The sequence below is a fragment of the Oryzias melastigma genome, linkage group LG10 (genome assembly GCF_002922805.2).
Source record: "Oryzias melastigma strain HK-1 linkage group LG10, ASM292280v2, whole genome shotgun sequence".
Classification (NCBI taxonomy): domain Eukaryota; kingdom Metazoa; phylum Chordata; class Actinopteri; order Beloniformes; family Adrianichthyidae; genus Oryzias; species Oryzias melastigma.
Window position 1 is genome coordinate 21,948,363 of NC_050521.1, and position 23,478 is coordinate 21,971,840.

General features: G+C 39.4%; 1 protein-coding gene across 4 annotated transcripts in view; it reads left to right on the forward strand.

The window, feature by feature from the left end:
• Window positions 1–22,429, forward strand: part of mtus1a (microtubule associated tumor suppressor 1a) — a 23,405-nt gene extending 976 nt beyond the window's left edge. For 2 of the 4 annotated variants that reach the window (XM_024284133.2, XM_024284134.2), the window contains exons 2-15: window positions 2,571–4,370; window positions 4,809–5,037; window positions 5,473–5,673; window positions 6,589–6,681; window positions 7,100–7,216; window positions 10,706–10,920; window positions 15,390–15,456; window positions 17,100–17,314; window positions 18,513–18,618; window positions 18,698–18,771; window positions 18,860–18,955; window positions 20,062–20,178; window positions 20,265–20,362; window positions 21,541–22,429. In XM_024284133.2, the coding sequence (XP_024139901.1) occupies window positions 2,670–4,370; window positions 4,809–5,037; window positions 5,473–5,673; window positions 6,589–6,681; window positions 7,100–7,216; window positions 10,706–10,920; window positions 15,390–15,456; window positions 17,100–17,314; window positions 18,513–18,618; window positions 18,698–18,771; window positions 18,860–18,955; window positions 20,062–20,178; window positions 20,265–20,362; window positions 21,541–21,766 (3,555 nt within the window). In that variant the 5' untranslated portion in view covers window positions 2,571–2,669 and the 3' untranslated portion in view covers window positions 21,767–22,429. Of the gene's footprint in view, window positions 1–2,570; window positions 4,371–4,808; window positions 5,038–5,472; window positions 5,674–6,588; window positions 6,682–7,099; window positions 7,217–7,712; window positions 8,241–10,705; window positions 10,921–15,389; window positions 15,457–17,099; window positions 17,315–18,512; window positions 18,619–18,697; window positions 18,772–18,859; window positions 18,956–20,061; window positions 20,179–20,264; window positions 20,363–21,540 lie in introns of those variants that run through there. The other 2 variants (XM_024284135.2, XM_024284139.2) reach the window with 2 other exon arrangements.
• The last annotated feature ends 1,049 nt before the right edge of the window (window positions 22,430–23,478 follow it).

Here is a 23,478-nt window from a genome sequence, read left to right on the forward strand (position 1 = left end):
CGAATTAAAGGTTTATCAGGCTTGATACAGTTGGGCAGATTTTATTACTTGCATTATGGCACTAAAAAGTTAATTTAGACATTTTTTATTTGAGACTTCATTGGTTGTTTCTAAAATTTGTCAGATTTTGTCAGTTGTTAACCATTTACTTTCTCTTGTTTGGCTGTTCTGGTCCTAAAATTCTCTTTTTGTGTATTATTATTATTGTTTTCTTGTTTGTTTATCCAGCTTGTAGATACCTCAGACAGGTTGGTGTTTATCCAAAAGGTAATCTTTTTGGATTACATAAACTTTGACCAATTTAATTCTTAATGTCCTTTTTAATAGTAATTAAGAAAAAATGTTAAAAGAAAAAATAAATGAGATAATACTTTGTTTTCCTCTTTCTTTTGGAAGCTTTTTATCTGACTGGTGCCTTTTCCTTTCAACTGCTGCATTTCTATATGTGCCAGGACTGTAATGGGGTCGTATATTTTGCTCATAGCTGCCTCTGTGTGATACTGATACGTCCAGACATCTGTACAGAGCCTATGTGATGCTTTCTAGGTCTTTCCCAATGGCTGTATAGAGAAACTATTGCTTTATTATCCCCATAACATACTGATAATTCAGTTTATTTACAATATAAAAGTCTTAATTCCATTACTGTTAAAGCCAGGAGCTGGCGCAAAATAAATATTAACTTTATTTTAAATTGTTGTTTTGCTTTGTAACCAAAGTGTGTGACAAGCATTGTTGAAGTAATTTGTTTAAACATTTCTCAAGAGTTTAAGAAGCACTCCCCAGAGGATTGTTGAAATTATTCAATTACATAACCAAACCCAGTTAATACCATTTCACAGACGACTGAAACAGCTCTGGGGAGATCATTTTCTCTTTTGTGACTGGTGTCTTATTTCTAATCCAGATTAACTTGTAGTTCCCAGGTCACTGGCCTTCCCTTGATTAAACTTGAATGCGAGTTCAGATCTGACACCACTGTCTGTGTCCAAAACAAACGGGATGTTTACAGTTTATGCCACTATACAGAGAGTTTTAACAGGAAAGAGATTTTCAAAGAACAGCTTTTAATGCTATTGTGCTATTTGGTCTTAGAAATAGTACATTTGAGTTCATTTTTCTTTGGGCTGCATAATTTAAAAAGGTCAGATCAGATCTTTCTTTTGTACCTACACTAACAGTCATTCCACTCCACTTTCAAGCTGTCCCATTCTTAAACGCTGCCTGATCCTTTCTCTCATAACAGAGGGACTTTGGCTGCTTAGCAACAGCGAATGCCAACTCGGTCTAGCTCTCAATGCTCACTTGCCTTTCACTGTGCTTGGATAAGGTAACCGTGCTTTCCTTTTGTGTTTTTTGTTCTTTTTTTCCTCTAAACTTGGAATAAGAACTTCCAACTTACATTTTCTAGTTTTCTGTTTTGTGTTGTCGGACTTTGCCGCAAAGTTGACTGAAAACCGAGACGGCCGGAGAGGCCGATCCTCTGCAGCAGCAGCAGGACAGTAAGAAAGAAGTCTCATTACTCCAGAAAGGGGAGGGCGACGCTGATCTATCAACACAGGGGGGGCATGTTCATTCAGGCTTTGTTACTGATGCGCGGCTGGTTCTGGACACCAGGAGGGAGTAGCTGTGAGATGGCAGCAGATACGCAACACTGTCCAACAGTTGGCTGGATTTAGGGCTTTGGATTTAAAACAGAAATGGGATTGAGTCCCAAAAGCTGAAATGAAATGAAACCCATCTGCTTGCTGTTTTTTTTCTTTTTTTTTCTTATATAAATATTCTCTCATTGGTTATCCAAGGATTGAGGAAAGATTAATGAGGATAATGAAGGTCAGTGTGCACTAATTTATTTTTTTTCTCTAAAATTTGATTTCCCTTAATCTTTTATCTTTCTACACCATCCTTACTAAAACATGATTTTGCCTACAGTTGAGGTTGACGCATTCATTTCTGACCTAGATATTACCTGGTCCAGAAAACTTCAGAACCTCCAGCTTCTGTCTCATTTTAATAAACACAGTGATTATATGAAGGAAAGAAATTATGTTAATAAAAGCAAAACATTTTCAATATGTTTGTTGGCAATCGTGTTTCAAATAAAGCATTTTAAACAGTCAAATTAGTTTAGAAACTTTTTTTAAGAATCCATCAATATTCTCAAGTTTTAGTAACTTATGCATTTTCACAATAAAAGTGTTTTTACATGTTCTCGTAGCATTTTCCTCGTCATGGAAAACAAAATAACTTGAGATTAAATCTGCTTTTCTGAGTTTTTCTTTATTCAAATTGTGTTGGATCAGAAGCAGATAAAAAATTGCTGTTTCGAAAACGCTCAGGTATGTGATGCAGCGACTGACATGGGCGGGCCAAAGTCTCCCTTCTGCTCTACAATTCTGATGCATCTTCTTGTAGATGTTGTTGCTGTTCTTAATTAATCTAAAAATCATGTGAAGGTTGTGGTTTTAAAAGTTCTTTACCATCTTTTGAACAAACAGTCAGCGATGTTACAAAAGTGAGAATTAATCCACTGCATTTTATAATGAAGTGACCTTTCTTCCCTTTCACAGATACTCTTGGTTTACTAACTAATTTGATGGATTAACCATCAAAATCTTCCAAAATTGGATTATTTTTTCAAGTTGACGGAATCCCATCAACTCTCAGAAATGTCCAAGACATTCAGTGTGTCAGCCGACGAGCTCGACAGCACCGCCTCCCTGCACCTGGGAGGCAGACGATTTAGGCTTTCCTCTGACGGTCCCTGCATGTGTTTGTCAACTGATTCCAACAGTGGTAATTCCATCTTGAATGAGGGAGGAGCCAGTAGATCACCTGATGCCAGCAAGGATTGCTGCTTCAATGGATCGTCCTCTGAGGTCAACAGTCAAAGTGATGCCTATGATCAACTTTATGTTGCATCTAACATGAACCAGGCCTTTGTTTTCACACCTGTAAATGAAAGCGATGTGAAACCAAACAGGACCTTCTGCAGAGGGCCCAGTGGAATGGACAGCTGCTCTCTGAGCTCTGGGGAAATGGTAATGAGAAGTAAAAGTTTCTGCCTGCAGGACCAGTCACTCGTAGTTTTCTCTTCTTTGGATGGCTCGTCCATCTCTCCAGCTCAAAGTGGCGTGACATTTTCCGCCGATTCCCCCACAAGTCTGCCAGAAGTCTGTACTAAAGAGAGTTCTGCTCATCCATGTCTTGGTGTCACCTTCATCCAAGGAGACGACGTGGTTCCTCAAAATGGAGAAAATATCGGAAGCTCTCTTGTTACTCTTCCAAGTGAGGAAGGATGTCTGTATGCGACTTTCATTTGCGATACACCAACAGATGTCATAAAAGAAGTCAAGTGTGGGGAAACGGAACCGGTGCCTAATTTTTCTCTAGGAACTACACCAGAACTTTACAAGACCTTTGTGTCGTCTGCATCTGCTGCACAAGACGATGATGGCATTTATACATCCACCCCAAACCAAAACATTGGAAACAAGATCCTTAATGACCACCCTTCACTGTCTCCCTGCACAGAAGAAACGAGCAGCCCTGTTGTCCAGCCTGCAAAGCGGCATCAAGTCTTCGTCACTCCTCGGCAGCGGGCGGCTGCAGGAGTGACGGCGGCCCTCAGCAGGGTCAAGATGATGGACGTAAAATCCAAAACCCTGAGAAGGGGAGCGCCAGAACTCAACGGCCAACAGAAACCGCTACCACACAGTTTTCTGAGCGAAGTCAACAGGAGAGCAGCAGCCGGGCTGATCCACGCTAAAGTGAAGAATACAGCTAGAGTTTTGTCTGCCACCTCTAAAACACAGAATCAGACTCCCGGTCAAGTCAACGCAGGAGTTGGACATTTGGGAGCAGCTGTTAGACAATCCTGCAAGCGGAAAGTCGTCGACGTACACAACAAAAGCACAACATGTGTGCCTGACCCCAACCCAACGTCAAGTGACGGCGCTTCAGCAGTCCAGGGCAGTGACGGATCATCACAGTCCGCCCCAGCACCCGATCCCTCAGCCCTCCCTGGCAGTCCGACCAGCGTCGCATCGTCCAAAAAGATCCCACCAAATGGCCGTGCGGCTGCCAGAACACCTCCACGTAGGGATATGTCTAACAAGACCGCGGTCAAGTCGGGTTCAGCTGAAGGTCGAGACAAAGCTCCAGGAGCAAACACGTTGCCTCGTTCTTTGTCTGAGAGTTCGACCTTGAGGCCACGAAGGAATAAAGTCACCTCCCTGAGGGTCACAACTAGTTTCACTCTCCCAAACACTGAGGTGACCCAAGTCCTCCTTAATGACACCAACCTGAGCTGCCCCTCCCAACATAAAGAGACGGAAGACAAAAGAGAAGTGAAGAAGATCAGCTTGGTGGTGAGTAAATGATTTGACCTGAACTGAAACTATGTACAATAAATGCTAAACTACTTGGTATAAAATTAGAGATGTAGTTGTTGGAAATAATTTAAAGCCACATGCAGCGTTGTGTGGCACGAGGGTGCTGCTCAACTCCTCCAAGTTGTGGGGAAAAAACACAAAAATGGCCAAATTTGCCACAAAATTACCACAAGCTGTAGTGCCTATCACCATCCCATAATGATTTTAATACTTCCTTTGGATATTCTTGGCTCGTGTGTTTTGGTTTTGTTAGAGGATTTTGAACCAGGAACTAGTCGTGTGCAAATTCTGCTGAGTTTTTCAGCATGTGACGGGGTATAATTTTCACTCAAAGGCACAGAAAAAAAATAATTGCAAAAATAATATATGTACCCATTTTGTTTGGATATTAGTAATAAGCTGTCCTGTTTATAGAAAGGACAAAGCAAATCAATGTCTGCTGGAGCCCCGCTGGATCCAAATAAGGCTTCATCTCACTCTGCACTTTCTTCTGGTCGAGCAAGAGGAGCATCATTTTCACAACCTGTCCCTCCCAGTCCAAGACCAAACCCTCTATCAGCCAGGCTGAAGCCAGTCATACATGGGAGGGTGGAGGCGAAAGGCTCCAGAACTGTCCCTCAAAGCCAACAAAAGGACAATTCTGGTAAGGCTTTAAATTGTTGTGACAAAGTCTTACCAGCAGATGTCGGTATTACACAGTTTCTAAAATTCTTTACTGAGAAACGATGCAGGAAATGAGTGGCTTCTGGCCATGTCCATCTCTGCACAATCAGATATTTGTGTTTTTGTAATAAGTATTAGTGTAGCCTTCATTACATCAGGCGTCTCCTTTTTGGGAAGCTGTTAAAGGAACTTCGAGTGATTGTGTGACACTAGTAACTTAAAAATGTTCAAGTTTTTTTGTCATAAATAATCAACGTTTTTGTCATTTATAAAAATGTAAAAAAATGACATTTTCTCCTGAACATCAAAAAATTAAAAACTGAATTTAATTGATATTTTTTTCAGAAAAACAATCCTAAATATTATTGTTTGATCTGTGCTTTATTATTCATTTTTCTTCTGTTTGTCATTTAAGGGAGTCAGAAAGCTCAGGCAGCAGAAGGGTCACATCCTGGCATCAAGTCAAAGCTAAATGGGTCTCCAAACCGCCCCTCTGTTATGGGCCCTCCATCTACTCCTGTCTGCAGACCCCCACGCAGAACCCCAGGATCGGTTAAGGGCAGTGCTGAACGCAGTGTTCACAATGAACTGGGGCAGCGACCTCGGAGCACACCAGGTCAGGATTAAAACAGTTTCAGTAACAAATGTGTTTAATGACATTAAGGGGAAATCGGCTGGATCTGGTGCTGTTTTTCCTGGTCAGAACACAGTAGATGTGATTGTTTAACAGCTTGTTGGGACTAAAGGGGAGGATCTGCTGCTCACTCATTGACCCATTTCAGGTCAGAGCTTGATTTGCCTCTGGCTCTTCTTTCTGTGAATGTGACATTTTCACCAGAAAGACCGAGCAGAAGATAATCTGGGTGAGTGTTTGGACTTTTCCTGAAAGCTAGCTGTGACCTTTTATCAGAGGATACTCGGTCACCTTGACTGAGAAGACCCCCCCAGTCTCCTTTTGTTGTCATGGCAACAGTTTCCGTTCCACTCTACTTAACACATAACGTTGCCTGGAGGAGTAACAGCAGTTGCACTACAGCTGATGTCCTCAAAGGTGAACAGAGAGAGCGGTCTTTTTTTATTTACAATGCCGATGGCTGAACACAGCGGACCTCGGAGCTGCACTTGGACCGAGTTCCCGGCTCTGGCTCTCAACGGCTCTTCTTTTGCCACACAAAACCTCCTCACAGAGTCCGAGTGCGACCTCACTCTGTTGACGTGTCTGCTTGTGGGGTCCTATCGCTTTTGCATCATCCCTTTGTTAGCTGCCTTTAATGGAACGGGAGAAAAGCTGCGTAGCAGTAAGTGTTGAAAGGGAACGTTTGAGGGATTTTTATACTATATTTATATACAGAAAATGTTTTCTATGCATCTTTGTTTATCATAGGGGTAGAATAAACACCAGTTAATATTGTTTTTGTGTTTTTTTTTTGTTTTGGTTTTTTTTTGGCATACTAGCAATTTTTACTTCTATATTTCTACATGCACAATCTATTCCCAATTTTTTCATTTGATCCTTTTGCTCATTTAACAGTTACTGGAAGAGCAGTTTCTGAACAATCTCCATTCAAATCTGCTGCGTTTAAAGACCGACTCCCCTCAGCGCATGGAAAAAGCAGCGGACCAAGTAAGAAGCTCTGGGATCAAATCCTCAACCTTTCTTTGTTTTTCAACAGGATGTTTAGGAATTTGTTTTAAGTTATTTGGAATTGCATTTGATTTACTTGTGGCTCTTTTTAAAATCAGTCTTTGCTTCTCATTTCAAAAGTTCAGAGATCCACTCCGATCACTAATTGATCTATTTTAAAAGCATGCCCAGTGTTTTTTTTTTTTTTTTTAAAGCCTCTGTCGTTTTCTGCAGAGCAGCAGTAATATATTAGAAATTCACCTGAGTTGTGAGCTGGACTGTTGGCATGGAGCAACCCCGCCCCCAGCTTATTTTTAGTAGATCTATTCCTAAAAGCTTCACAAACTCGTTACTTTATTCTACCTTAAACCCAGAATTCATTATTCTAACCCTCACTCTGCTCCTCTGCTTCTCCCAGCTCTATCAGGGGTCTCCAGGCCTCCTGCTTCTACCACCAAAGCCCCTGATTCTAGAATCAGTCCCTTGAAAAGGAACATTTTCTCACGGTCTGCTCGACTAACTTCAAGTGAATGTGGTAAGACTTCCTTTTTATTTGCTGTAAACAAACCACAGATTTTATTTTCAACTGGAAATGTCTGTCCTGTTAATGCTTGAAATGCAAAGTGAGTGTGCTTTCTGGGGTTAAAGTTTGGTTAGAATACCCCAGGAGATGTACTTTATGTTTTTAACAGCTGAAAATGCTGCAAATGACTCATTTTATGTTACACCACTGTTTTGGACAAGTTTAGTTTTCAGCTTTGCTGGGTTTTTCTATCAAACTGCAGGATTGTGTTAATATTTCATTTAAAAAAGTAATTCCTCTGTGCGTTCTTTAATTTCCTTCTAGGTTTTTTTCTGCTCTTTAAACTCTGTGTTGATAACGTAAAAAGATGTGTTGAACTGGAAGAATCAAGAGACACGGTCGAGCTCCTATTGGCTGAAACGAGTGGTTTACTCCTCCCATTTGACAACCCCCCTCAGCTCTCCTCGCTTGCATCCCAGCGATGCCATCATAAGGCTCACTGATGCCTCTTTGGTGCGCTCTGAGAGAAAAATCACTGAAGGGTGGATTTATTCAGGAGATTAAGGATTTTTATTTTTTTTTCTCCGTTTATCTGCCCTCCCTCCACCAGCATCTATCCGATTCTGCCACAAACTGCTGGCCAATCTTTGACCTTCTGAGCGTTTTCTAAAGCTTACAGCTGGGATCTAGATTATCATCTGGGAGACCTGCCATCTTCAACTTGGAACCTAATGTTTCGTTTGACTTTTTTATTAGTTTGACTTTATTTAGCCATTCCTTATTGGAGTTTTGCTCACTGGAAGCACAGGGAAACAGGTGTGCCGCTCTCCTCATAGCCAGCATGGAGCATCTGCTGTAGTTTCCAGCTTTTTCATTTTTCTTTTTGACATCGGCTTCTTTTGAATCATTTCGGACATGTTATGGTCTCCGAAGCTCTCGCTGTCAAACATCCACGTTCGTCTGACGGCCAAAGGTTTACTCCGAAACATTCAGCTGTTTTCAGGATGCTGGAAGAACACAGTTGTTTTCCGAGCAGGTTTGTCATGTAGGATCACCTACTTTCAAAGTCGCGCAGCTTTGCTGGATTTCTGGGTCACTGTGCTTTAATAATTAAGTGAAGGGCATTTTTGGAGCAGAGATCTTCTGCCCGTGGTTTCTGGAGCTATTTTTAGGACGAGTTGTTTATGGATTGCAAAGCAGGCAGTTCATCTTTCATTTATCCACCTAAACCTCTTTCTTTGGATTAAGGAAAAATTATAAACACAGTTAGTAGTTTGGAAGTTTGATTGATTCGTTCCTATTATGTTCACATTTGACAGACATGTTTACAACCTTCATCGTTTTTAGTCTTCTTTTTTAGGAGCTGTTGGTAAAACCACAATACCTTTCTGCGGTTCCAACGTTAATTTTTTCATGTTGAGTTATATTAGAGATCGTTTTTACTTAGAAATTTACTGAAAGCTGCTTTTTGCTGCAGATAAAAAGATGTCTGGTGCTTTCCTGCAGCCACATGCTCTGATCACACTGACCACAATCGGTTCCCACTGACATTTGTGGCAACAAAAGCCCAATAACAAGAGTTTGATTGTAAGCAGTCCCTTTACCCATCATGCTTTGTGCTATGTTGTGATGTCTCCCTGGAGTCAACGCTTTTGAGACTCTGAATGCTGCACGCAAGAGTAAAAGATAAAGCGTGGGCGGAAGAATGAAAAACGGAGTAACATGTTTTCCACTCACGATCTGAGCATTTGATGAAAAAGCTGTTGGTCCTCCGTTGCCATGGAACTGTGGCTGGAGGAGGTGAGACTGTGAAGTTGCTGCAGAGACTTAATGTTCATATGTTCACAAATGTGGAAGCCTTTTAGTGTTTTTGAGCATTTTTGTATCCTTTATAAAATCCTCTTTTCTCACAGTTGGGTTTAAATGTCTTCACTAGTAAAGGCTGAAATTTAATCATTTCACTCATTGGCTTCATATTTTTATCAGTGCAGTGAATAGATTTCCATTTAAACGATAAAATATATTATTTATATGTTGCATTACAAAAAAATGCATTAAAAATGATTCAAGCATCCTATATTAAAATGCATTGAAATGTTCCTCCAGATCTTTAGTTTATGTTGGTGCACCTGAGTGACCAGCAGAGGGCAGTGTCGGGTAAACCAGGCAGGCTGATCCGATTTTTACAGAGAACTTTTACTGTCGTTATTAAATGTCAATTTTAAAATTTCTGGAAATTTCACTATGCGACACCTTTAAATATATTAATTGAGAAGTTTTATATACCAAAATTAACACACTCAAATGTAAATTTATAAGTTAAAATAAAGGCTTTGGAGTAGATTTAACTATTTAAATGTGGAAGAAGTGTACATTATTTTGCTAACTTATTTACACCCGGCTTCACTTGTACTAGTAAAACTGCATCCAGTTTTATTTATTTATGTATGTTCTTTGTTGAAGCTATTGCACCATTTCAACGCAAAATCCCTTAATCCTGATTGTTTGAATAATTTATTATGACTGCTGGTGACTGCTGGTTTTAGTATCGGCGGGAAAGTAAAGGACTTCTGTTGACAGTCGGCCACTCTGGTCCTAAGGCTTGATGTTCTTGTCTAGTGTTTCTAAATTCAGCTCCCCTCTAGGCAGGTTAGAACTGCAGAACAGACATGATTAACCCCTCCCTGGCTTCCAGCTGCATGTGTTAACATATTTATTAGGATCCTTTTTTGCTCCTTTCGTTGCTCATTTAGCAAACTTAAAGTCCATCTCTGATTGTCTTTGGATCTACTTTCAAAGTGTTCCCAGTGGTCTTTTGATTATGATTATGGCGTTTTCAGCCAAACTTATACCTACCAATATTTATAATCAAATCAACCTTTATTTATAAAGCGCTTTTCATTCTCTGAGGAAACTCAAAGCGCTGATTTATAATTTGAAAAAAGAAATTCTCAGAAAAGCAATTTTAAGCTAATTTTTTTTTTTTTATATGTTCTTAATAATAAGAAAACTGTTCAAAAACACCAAAAACACAATTTTCATCATTTTTCTTTTTCACTTTTACTCATTAAGCCTGTTTTTTTTTTTCCCATTTATGCAGCTCAGATTTCACTTTCTGAAACTGAGTGAGTTGTGATGTCTAGTAAAGAATCATGTTCTTCTGTATTATGTTTCACCCTTGAGACAATGTTCTTTGCCCTGGCAGGGTTGATGGTCCCTATCATATCGCAGATCTATTTATAAAGCTGATGTAAATCAAAACGACAGCAGTAACAAGCTGCCCTTGTTGACCAGTGCCTTTCCAGCACGAGATGAAATAAGGATATGAAGGCTAATTGTATTGCAGGAGCAGCTGGAAGTTCTCATCTTGTCTGATTAGGATTAAAAAAACTCCAGCAGTTTTTGCTGCAGAAGCAGCTTGGGTGATATTGTTTTCTGTGGTTATGGATGGAAGTATGCTGATGATCAGTGTCGTCACATTTAACCCGTGTCCTCTTGCAGTGGACAAGAACAAAACCAAAGTCGACTCCCGCCATCAACAGCCGCAGTCATCGCCGCCGAACACGAGAACCGGACCTCAGAATGTCCCACAAGCCGACGTCTCGCAGAGCAAGAAGAAAGACGAGAACATCCGTCCTCCTGAACAACAACAACTAACGGACAGTGACCAAAGATTCCAGGCACTCGTCATTGTCCTACAGAAAACCTTAACTGAAGTAAGAGAAGTCTGGAAATTCTGTCAAACTTGTTACTTTCTCTGCTGCTGTAGAGATGCATGGAAGGAGAACAGTTTCAAATTCCAGCTGCACTTGCATCATCTGATCATAAAGCCTTCTAATTGTATTTATTTAAACCATTAGGCTTCCTTTAAAATGTAAATGTGACAATAGAACTCATTATTAATCAATATATACAAATACAGTCATCACATATTCGTACATGACGATCAAAACAAACCTAAAGAGAAAAGAAATTCAAGCTAGAAATAAAAATTTAAGCTTTTTTCTGCTTTCTCAGTTTCTCAGACAGATTTTACAGGACAAAAAAAGGCAATTTGTGACATTTCCCCTAAAATGTTTGTGTACTTTTTGCTGAGTGTGAGGGTTTGAATTTCAGCAGGAGTCGATTTTGCTGAATATGGAACATTCACACAAACATAATGTTCAGACAGAGACAGACGCGGCAGGAAAATGTTCAGAATGGCTGTAAGTTAAAGTTCCTGCTCCTCAGATCACATAACTCAGACTTATCAAAGAACTACAGGAATGATGGTCCATCAAGTTGTTGCCATGGTTACAGAGAACATAGCAATCTTTCCTAAACAAATTCCTTAATCGGTCTATTCTAAAGGAGAGGTTACAGTTACACTCTCTCTCGAGATTCAATTTAATAAAATTAAATCTGATCTTGAACCTTATTACAAAGTACATAATTGTGTTTTGTAAAAACCCTATAATTGGAGCACCTTCATAAAGGATTAATTTTGGTTGTTTACTGATGTTGAATGATTTTGTGAGGAACACGGTGCTCTGTCAAAATGTCTTTATTTATTTATTTTTTTCTCACAAGTTATTGTGAAAATGCTAACATGGCTAACATGTAGCGTGTCACAAATACGTTTTACGGAATGCAATTGACCAACAGACTTGTCTCAGACTTTTTTTTTTTTTTCTCTCACCTAATGTGCCTTTATATAGGACAAAGTTCAAAAATAAACCATTGACAGTGCACCCTATAACCTGCTATACCCTAAAGTATGGAAAATACTATATATTGGCATGTTTTAAAGTTTTCTTAGCACCCGTTTGTCCTTCATTTGAAGCTCTTCATTTTAGAACGTGTTTGTGAATAAATGTAAAGCAGGTCATTTAGGAGATGCTCTCATATGTTTTTAATGCTCTTATTATGCTTCTATGATGTTCTAGGAAGTCCAAACTAACCTCAGTAGCTCTCTGAACAATCAATCTTACCATAAAACCAGGATCAGAACCAGAGTAAAGCTGGTGTCGATCCGGCTTAAGGAACCTGCACAACAGTGCGGTCTCCGCTTAGGTTTCAGCTCCAAACTGTAGATGGGGAAGGGAAATGTATTAGCATGAGCTCATGTTTCTTCATTTAGCATCTCTGCTGCGTCTCTATTAAACAGAGAAAACCTCAGAATGAAGTTGCTTTCTGCCCCTGACTGTGGCGGGGAAGGACGGTTCAAGTCTTTTGTTGGTGAAGGAAGCAGATGTGCATATGTTGCTAAATTTGACAAAATCGCTTGATATTTTCCAACCTTTTGTTTTTTAGCTCGGCAAAGACAAACAATTGTGCAATAGAACGGCTGCTGCTTCATCTGTAAATGTGACATTTGTTTGTTTACGGTGACCTGAACCACATGGACTCCCTTTGCTCCTGCAGTCTGTTGCAGTGAAGCTCTAGTTTGCTTCATTTGTGACTAGAAATCGGCTCTCTCCTGTTGCTCTGTGAACAAGCAGATCAAATCCACCTGACTGTCATCTAAAACACGTGCTCCACTGGGAGCATGCAAGTCATTTTATTTATTTTTTTAAATATTTTTTTCCGATGATTATCTCCAGCTCATTCCTGCACAACAGAATCTGTTGCATTGCGATATTTGTGCTTTTTTAAGAGCGTTTGCCTCTGCTATGTGAGGGTTTTGACTCACTGCCGTTTGACTCATATTCTTCTGTTTGAGCAGCTGGGTTGTGAAACCAAACGCATTACCAAATATTAAAAACACACTTGTTCCACTGGCAGAAAAGCAGCTGCCGCCTCCTCCCACTGAGTGGACTTTAACCACTTCATGCCCCGCTATTATTTTTAACAGCCCTCAGCTGTCAGTGGATGTGCTGCTCGCTGATACTCGGTTGCATAACCTGCATTTTGGTCTCTGTGGGATTTGATGCATATAGCAGCCAGTGTTAATGCACATACCTGCCATCATGAGACGCAGCCAGGAATCAGTTGGCCACTCATGGTGGGGAGATAAGAAAGCTGACGCTCATCCTGGTGGTGTGAGAATGTGCCAGCTGGTGGCTTGATATGGTTGGAGGGAAGCAGTCTGGATGGAGCGTACATGTTTTTATCTTTAAGATGTTGCTTTAGTAAAGCGAGCATTTTTATTAATTCATCTGATTTTATTCAGCAGAGCATATGGGCCGTTTATTTCCAGTAAACTAGAATGTGATCAGTAGAAAATAGCCTTCTGACATCACTCTTCTATCATGTGTTGCTCTATATTTAGAGGTTCATTTTTACAGCTCCTGAGGGCTTCATATATATATTTATGTTTTTGTCTTTTGTTCCCCTCTGATCCCCTGTTTAAAGAACACGACTTTAAACTCGCATCTTAAAAAGTGAACATTTATTGGTAAAGTAGATAAATACTTTGTCACTGTCTCATTTAAAAAGTATTCTTTGGTCATCGGCACAGACTGTATTTGAGAACTTGATGGAATTAAGTCTCCTTTTTTAATGATACGGATGCTGCCATCTTGGAACCAGTAAGCAGTGATCGGTCCGAATCGGTCTAAGTCTTTGTTTCTATGGCGACCACACTCACCAATCAAGACCTTCATTAATTCTGTCAAACATTTTGAACGTTCAACATTTTTTTTTTATTTTTTTTTTTTTTATCTGATTGGCCAGTTTATCTGAATAAGTTGCAGTAAAGAAATAATATAACAAAAGGGATAATTAGGATCAAAAACAACATGTTAAAAATAGGCGTAAGAGCAAGAATGATTATTCTGACTAATGGAATGGCTGTTTTTTTTTTCTCAGTAGAAGTCTGTTTTTTTTTTTTTTTTCTTGGAGCCAGCAGGTACTTCCTTTTTGGAACATCAAGGGGGAGGAGCCATGCAATCCAAATCACTTGAAAAGTTAATAGTCAGTGCATTATTAGTTAATTTAAAAGAATTAAGCTTGTTAATTTAGTAAATTACCTGCATGAAGCCCAATGAGGCAAATTTCCTTTGTGATTTTAGGCTTTATAAATAAAATTGAATTGGATTTAATTAATTTCAATCTAGTATTATTCAGTCATTAAAAAATAAATAATTATTGATAATTAATTTACAACTGTGAAAAGCTTCATCTGTCATTTAAAATCTAGAATTTGCGATTAATGGTGTTTAAATTAGTAAAATAAATAAACAGCGCGTCCTGAGAGTACGGTTTGGTTTTTGTTGATTTTTAAAGAGCTGTTTTTGTGTTGATGTGGAACTAGGGGGTAATAGGTCAGATATAAATACTCAGATATCCTAAAGCAACTTAAACCCTTTTTATCTGTCTCTGGTGTGTAGATAATCTGTTTATTTTAGTGAACATGTCCCCTTTGAAAGTGTGAAGCAGACATGGAGTCATGTGACGGGTTAAACACACAGTCAGCGTGTCCTCTGCTCACACCGTGACTGGGCACTTTTATTTTGTAAGGACCTCAGAGCCTTGAGACGAACTGTTAGGGGTTTGTAATCCTGAAACACTTCTGCTTTCCCCCTGGGTGGGTCGGGCAACAGTCCTGCATCAGGCTGATGTCACTCCGCTGCACCCACACTTCCCTCTTAAAGCGGCCGCTCCTCTGCGGCGGGGAGGCTGCGCTCAAACCCTCCAGAGCTGCTTTTTTTTTTTATAGATGCAGTACGGTAAAGCGCTCTGCAGCGGCTCATTCCAGCCGGAGAAGCGGCTTTTTCAGTCCTGCCTCAGACATAAACGCAGCAGTCCAGGAGGAAGTGCGTCTCCACATGGACCTCTGTTTTGTTGTGAATGACTGGGTCTCCATAGCAGCTACTGGGGGGGACTCCAGCACCCGAACCTCAGACTGATGCTGGACCATGGGCTGCTCTGGCAGCAGACTGTGCCTTAATGCTCCCTGTGCTGCAGAGAGGGTAACCGCTTCTGTCTTCTGTAAACTGATCACTCTATTGTTATCCTGCTCTATCGTGTCCTTTTGTGTCTGCTACGAGTGTGGATGTGAGTCAGCAAACTCACAGAAGTCCTGATTTGTAGTGAAGCAGGAGCTGACGCACAACAATAACTGGAAACACTGTTCAGAAATTTTCTCTTGGCTAATTTGTAAATGAAAATGCTGTTTTTTGCTCATTTTTAACAATCAAATGACTTATTAAGGCTTGTTACTGTGATGTTACTGGAAGTGTAAGGAGCCTGTTTGTCTCTGCAGCGAGATGAAGCCAGCCGGCAGCGCAGGGAGCTCCTCCAGGAGCAGCTCCTCCTTCGACAAGAGCTGGGTGAGTCCTGCACCTCCTGAGTTTACACTGAAGTCCACAGAACATTCTCCCAGCCTTTGAGTTGAAAAATGAAGGAAAAACTCCTTAAGATTCACTCTAAATGTGATTTTGATAAGTTATTGCCTGTCTTCTTCAACTATTTATCTATCATTTCTTGCTGAAAAGCCACAAGTGCACGTGTGGACTGGACCTCATGTTCACACAGCAGTTTCTGTCCGCTCCGGGCAGCTGCTGTGGCTCCTCCCCTCTGTCACATCCTCGAGATTCCCACATGACTGCTCTTAGAGGCCCGGCGCTTCGACGCCCATCAGCGACCTCAAATAAACCTTTTATGTCGGGCAGTGAAGCCTTTCTGAACCCACAGAGGCGTCAATGTTATGTCTGGCCTCGTGTGTTTGGTTTCTTTAGGTTTTCATACAGAAATGATTCACTCTTTGGTCCCTTTTAAGGGTTAAATGACCTCCTGACTTGTAATTATCTCTTTAACTCTAAAAATAAAGTGTTTTATTTCATTTACTGACTTTAGAACAACATACTGTGAATCAGTTTATTTTCCGAACCTACCTAAACCTTTTAAGCTATTTTTTTTATTATAATTACTTAATGTTTGAGTCTTAATATATTTTAGTTTAAGACAAACTTTTTGAAGTCCCACTGTGATCACCTTTTGACTTATTTTATAAGTGATCTTTTAACAATGATTGTCTTTTTTAGTCATTATCAAAAAACTTGTCATTTAGCATAATTTGTCTTTAGGTTGTGGGCGGAACTGTTATGACGGAACAACCCCGCCCCCTCTTCCCCTCCTCGTTGCAAAATAGAGACCTTGAGGTCCGCTAAGCATACATTCTACATCCCAGATTTTTACCCGTTTTCCGACTTTTTTTTGGTCTGCTCGTGATTCACAATAATTTGAATAAAGAAATGATCAGAAATCCAATTCTGAGGTAACTTCTTCTTCCTTCATCACGAGAAAAGTGCCACATCAACATGTTAAAAATACCATGAACACAATTTTCATCTGAGTGGATCTTAAATAGATGTTCCTGTTGTCACCGTAGCAACAGACCCCAAAGAGATTGTTGAACTTTTAATTTGAAATCTCTGACGCTGTTGTTGCTTACTTTGTTTTTACCCATTTATAGGGTTTATAGAAAAAATACATTAAAGTCTTTTAAATGTGAAGATTTAGCATCCAGACATGAAACATCTGAACCGATTCTTTTAAATGGTTCATCTTCAAGGCTTCGGTTTATCAGACGAATGCTGACGTTTACGTCCTGAATTCTGAAACTGCCTTTATAAACCATCTTTGTTCTTCTGTACATAAGTGGAGTCAAATGATTGGAGATAATTTAAGTTTATTTATGACTCTTTCTGCAGAGCAGAAATAACCTTGGGTCAGGGAAAAGAATTAGAACAAATTCAACTACAGAAAATAAGATTTCAGCTTTATAATCATGGTTTTATGTTTCTGTTACTTATGTAAGTATTTTTCATATAATAACTGCCAAACACAGAAGGAGGTTCTCCTGATTTTCATCCTTCTCTAGAGAGTCCTTTAAAGAGGATTTCCCAAAACAAAGCTCCTGCTTCTTCTGTGAATGTTTAACGTCACCACTTGTTGTTTTTGTTTTACACAGTCAGTTCTGTGGCCTCATGTGATCGCCTGGAGAAAGAGAAGGAGGAGCTGCGTGCCGGCCTGGAGGAAGCCTTGCACAAACTGCAGAAGCAGCATCAGACGGACCTGCTGGAGCTGGAGCAGAAGCTGCAGGTCTTTTACCAGACGGAGCAGGACAAGGTTCACCTCCGCTACCAGGAGGAGGCGGACAAGCACCACACGCTCATGCAGCAGCAGGTTTACAAATATTTTCTATTTAGATATATTTACATATATATTTGTATGATTATGCAGTGGTCCCTCATTTATCACAGGAAAAAATAACCCATAATAGGTGAAATCACAAATTAGTTTTATCTTTTACAAAATGATGCATGTTTTAAGGCTGAAAAATTAACATTTTTACACTTTTCTCTTTTTGTTTAAGCTTTCAAAGTTCAAACCTTTGTAGAAAAATACGTCCATTATTATATAATGAAAACAAAGATCTGATCACGATTAAAGACTTAGTTTTGCAAGTTAAACGCATTCTGTACTGGATGCATGACATGGAGATTCATTGACTATAGTCTACAGCCAAGCAGGAGGCAGAACACAATTGCACTAAAAAAAAATCTGAAAAACTGCAAAAACTAAAAATAGAAGTTCTGTAACCTGCAGCAGCTCAAGGAACGTAAAACTGTTTTCATTTCAAAAAGTAAAATAAAAAAAAAAAAAAAAACGATCAAACTTTATACAATTCATTCCTAAACTGTTAAATAACATTACAAGTCGAACTAAAACTTCTTGACAGATTTTTGCGCGTCGTATAATAAAAGAAAATCAAGGCACAGCCAGAATGGAGGCACACCAAATTTATGAGGTTCATTTCTATTTTTGGACCAACTAATGGATTTTGAGAGACTTTATGGTTAGAAAAATATGCTAATTTGCTCTAAATTAATTTCTGTTTGTTAAATTAATACATTTCTAGTTGAGATGTACCATAAATAGTAAAACAGTGTTTATTTTATTTGTTTAATCACTGCTTACATTACACTACCTACTACATTCGCTGCGTTGAGACGACTTTTATTTTGAAAGGAAGTTGAATGAACCTCTGTCTAAAGTTATCAACGATTTTATATTTAGAAAAAGGAAATTTTCTCCTTTATGATTTATTTATTCAAAACTGATCATTCTTATCATATCCGTCATATTAGTAACAACAGCATCCCAGTAAATACAAATATCTTATTTTTTATAAAGGTTGAAGTTGGACTCCAACTGTGTTGTGGTCAGTGAGAAATCTAGATTGTAGACCTCTGCCTTTAAAAGTGAATCGCAATATTTTGATCACATTTTTATAAAATAAAACAAATTAAGAGAACTAAAGTGTTTTTGTCCGATCCACGTATTCTAATGATGGTAAAAATGACCTTTTTAACTTTTAAAGATTGACGAGCTGAGAGCCAGTCATGAAGCTGTGAAGCTGGAGCTGGAGAGCGCGCACGTGCAGCAGCTGCAGTGTGTTCACCAGCAGCACGAGCAAACGCTGGAAGGTGAGATCGACCACACAGGTAGCCCCGCCCCCTCACAACTGTTGGTGCTCAGCCGCTCACAGAAACATCCACATTTCAGAGCTCAGGAAAACACACAGCCAGGAGCTGCAGTCTTTGGACTCGTCCTTCAAAGATGCTGAAGTTGCTCTGTTTGTGAGTAAGCTTGTTTGTTTGTTTAGGGAGGTGGTGGTTTGTTTTCTCTTAACAACAGAGCATTTTTGTTTCTGTGTTTTATGACCAGAAACGGGTTCAGGAGCTGACGGAGGAGAAAGCTGAGCTCGTCAAGAAGCTGGAGGTGGAGCAGCAGAGGAGGAGAGAGCTGGCTGAGACCAGTCAGGTAACCAACTCAATCTTTGGTTCTGGAGCCGTTTGTGGTCAAACCATCAAAGAAATCGCAGAAATTTAGACCAGTGTCTGTGTGATCAATTAGTTTACTTACACTTGTTGGAATCACTTTTTCAAAGCACTTTTTATCTTGAGATTGTTCATTTTTTAAATTGTGCTTTTATAATTAGTGTTGTCGTTAATTATGTGATGCTTTTTTCTTTTTTATATATTTGTTGGGATTTGTAGGTTCAATCATCAGCTTAAAGTGAATGAAAAACGAGATTGTAAATTTATGAAAAAAACAAACTGTAAACTAAAAGAAATTAAAGTGGAAAAAAGAGAGGGGAAAGTTGAAAATACAGAACAGCAGATGTTACACTAAATGAAAAATAATGCTTATCTGTTAAAAAGAACCATGATTTTTCCATTGGCATCAGTTGAAGGTTTAAAGTTGTTTTTTTTTTTATATATTCGAGTTTAAATTTTCATTTTTTTACATTTCTTTTAGGATTTAAATACTTTTTTTCTTCTCCTTCAAATTTGCTTTTTTTTCTCAAAATTTTTAATAATTCTTTTATGTTTACAATGTGTACCTAGTAGTTTAAAACTGTTTTTTTTCCCCAAACTTTCAAAAAAAATTCTGATTTTTAATTTTATTTTTTTCCCTTCAAATGTACATTTTTTTTAATTTATTTTGAATAATTCTTTCACATTTGCAATGTGAACCTAGGAGTGTAACACCCCACCCCATTGTCTTTTTTTCCCCCAAATTTTGATTTTTTTTTTCCCAAATTGACCATTTATTTTTGTCTATTTTCCCCTTACGCTGATCCTAATTTGACCCCAAAGTGATTCCAGTTTGATGAGTAAACTGAGAACAGCCGATGATGGATTTATCCATGCTAACCCACGGAGGGAGGTGTCTGCGTGAACGCTGCCCTCCCTCTATGGATTTTAATTTCACTGAAGTGCTGCTGTAAGACGAGGCCGTCACTTATCTTCAGGGTTGTGGGCTTGCAGCCACACGTCCTCATGTTTGGGTCTTGGCACTGTGTGGTACTTAAGGTACCACTGCAGCATTTTGAAGTCTTTCTGTCTGAATGTTTGGCTGTGCAGAAGGACTCGCACATCCTGTATTTGGAGCAGGAGCTGGAGAGCCTTAAAGTCGTCTTGGACATGAAAACCGAACAGCTCCACCAGCAGGAGAAAAAGCTGATGGAATTTGAAAAGCTGGTGAGAATGTCGTCCCTAAAAATCTGGAGTTTAAATTTGTTTTTTGTTTTTTTCTGCTTGACTGCATCATGGTTTGTCTGCGACAGACGGAGAAAAACGTGAAGTTGGACGAGAGCCTGAAGAAGGCCCAGCAGGAGAACGAAGACCTGAAGGCTCGAATGGAAAGACACGCTGCTCTGTCTCGGTATGAACCCTCCATAAATAAATGAGACCATCATGCAGGATAGCCATTCATCTGCTTTACTGTGTTGGGAAAAAAAACAGGAGGATTTTTGTTTGAACAGCTGGAGAAGGTCACTTTGTCAAAATAAACGTTGGTCAGAGGAGAAAAGGAATAAAGTGAATGTAGGAACCAGAAACTTAAGAACAAAGCAGCCTGAGATTGACAGGTAATCTGTTGATTTGAGGTTCTAGAGGGGATTTAGTCACCTAACTGTGCGTGTTGTTTAAAGACTCCCTCTGATCATTCTGTAATCTAGTTTCAAAGTGTTTTCAGTGGGTATTTTTAAATGATTATGGCGTTTTTAGCCAAAATTAAATATTTAAAAAACCTGTAGTTGTCTAGGACAAAATTTGGAAAACAAAAAAGTAATGATCATGGTGTCCATATTGCTATTAAAATCCAGAGCACTAGATAGTTTTTTCAGTAGTTGAGGAGTAGAATTCGGACATAGCCATAGACTTTCTGTTGGAAGTAGCCGCTTGAACGCGCGTTGGCGAGCCTGGTGTGAACGTAGCTTTACGCCGGGCTCGGTGGAGTTGTTTAGAGGCTAAAATTAATTTAATGGTTTGAAGGGATCTAAAGAATTGTTGATTTGTTATTTATGCCACGGTAACCTGAATAATTGGTCATATATTGCGCTAGATGCTTATGTGCTGAAGTTTATCCAAAATAAGGTTTAAAAAAAAAAAAAATGCTGAAACAGCATCAAAGTGTTACGGTAATGAATCATCCATATATTTAGTCTATTATCTGTTCCTTTAGGATTTCCTTTACAAGATGAAATCTCCATCTTTCGTACCCTTTTTTTTGTTAAATAAATGACTCCCAAAAGTGCGATTCATAGAGATGCAATTTTGAGCTTAATTTTATTTATGTATAGAGAAATGCCACGAAAATTTGTTAAAAATATCCCAAAACACTTTTTTTTTATTTATTTATTTTAAGTGGATATTTGAAACATTTAAAGAACGTTGTCATCTTTTTGTAATGCTCGAATGAGATTTTAGGAAAAAAATTGGGAAAAAAAAATCCAGAAATGTAATTTTTTATGTTTTTTTTCCTAAAAGTCTAAAGAAAATGTGACATTTCATTGTGAGGTGGAAACATTGGATCATCCCTACTGTGCTGACGCTCCACAGGCAGCTGTCCACGGAGCAGGCCGTTCTGCAGGAGTCCCTGGTCAAGGAGTCCAAGATGAACAAGCGCTTGTCCATGGAGAACGAAGAGCTCCTCTGGAAGCTCCACAACGGGGACCTGAGCAGCCCCCGCCAGACCTCCCCCTCCTCCCCGCCGCCCGGCTCCTTCTGCTTCCAGTCGCCTCGCAGCTCCGGTCTCTACTCCAGCCCCCCCCTCTCGCCCAGATAGCGGCCAGCTTCCGTGAAGCCCGGCCTCGGAGACGCGGCGCTCCACGGAGCCGTAAAGATCAAATAAACTGAAACGTTTGTACACTGTTGAAAATGTTGCACAGAAGCACTTGTTTTTGCCTTTGAAGTATTGTTCAGTGGTTTTTCTATGAAACTCTATTTTGTTATTTGTAGATCTTTTCAGAGGTTTGTGTGTCCTGATGCTCGGCACACGTGCGCACGCACACACACATGCATGTGTTCTGGGAGTTTGTGTGTTCGGCAGACGTCAGCGCAGTTTTCATTCTGAAGACCCGAGGAATGTATAACCCATGTTTGGATTTCAGGAACATTTCTCACAAGAAAAACACATTTTTATCCAGATCACCACACCCATCCACTTGTTCAGAAATTTCCCAAATTTCCTTTGTTTTGTTTTGTTTTAATTTAAAGGATGTTTTTATGGATGGTTCTGGGCCTTAAGCATTTCACTTCCATATTTATTCCTCTGACAAAGGGACCAGTCCCGCTCTGCACTCGTGTGTCATCTGTGACTTTAAAGCTTTACGACTTCAGGCTCAGGAAGCAGGTTGTGTCCGTCAGAGGCGTCACCTGAGGGAAACTCGTTGTGATGTATCAGCCCTGTTTGAAATATGCAATTAATAAAGTCTTGTATAAAATCTGACGTTTAGTTGGTGTAAAAATCCTAACAAACGATCTGCTGTCATGAATATTGAATCAGGAGGAACTTCTAACAAGTGTCCCTGAAAGGACATCAGGGACAGCTCAAACTAGTCCTTTAATTTTAACTTTGATGTCTCTTTAGCGCCTCTGTACACTTCAACAGGTTAGCTTTCATTTTTTTTCCCCCCGAATATCTAAAGCACAGCTGGGAATGAACAGCGACCAACCGTTTAGAAAATCTGGAGCCGGAGCAAAGAATGTTCTGAGTCTGCAGGTCGCATTCCACATGTGGAGCGCATTAGCACGCCGGCCTGGCACGCGGCTCCTCATCGAACCAGACTCAGATGAACAGAACAAACCTGACCGTTTGGTGAAGCAGCAGGTCAGGATTCCTATCATCCAACATCTTATTTCACTAGGAGTGAACATTTAACCCCGTAGAACCATTTGTATCATATTTGATAAGTGTATTTTTGAGACTCCGATCTCATTAGCATGATCTAAATTGCCCATTAAATCTCGTTGTACATGAATTGATCCATGTCCTCTGGCCTGTAGTTCATCCTTATTCCTCTAGGGGCAGCAGAAGGCTTCCATGAAATCTCAAAACACTTTTGGCAGAAAAAGTTTCAAAGCTTTATAGTGAGAATCCCTCATCTATTTTTTTTTCAATGACTACTTGTTGTATTAAAATAATGGGAAATGTGTTGGTAATTAATTCTATTTAATATCTACACCATGTTAAAAATGTGTGGATTAAATCTGGGACAGCGAGTAAATGCGGTGTTTAGCTCAATATTTTTGCATCTTAAACATTTTTGAGAGCAAAACTAACAAATCACCCAATTAACCAATTAATCAAATTGTTTTTGCAAAAAAAAAAAGTGAATTAAATCAAAGGGTTTTATAAAAAAAGTTCATTAAAAAAATGCTGTTGATTTGTCTGGAGTTATTTGGCATTTCAACCTTTTTCCTTTTGAAATAAATGTATTTAAATGTCTTATTTTTCTAAATCCAAAAGTTGTTATTATTAGAATACAGTGGATTCAT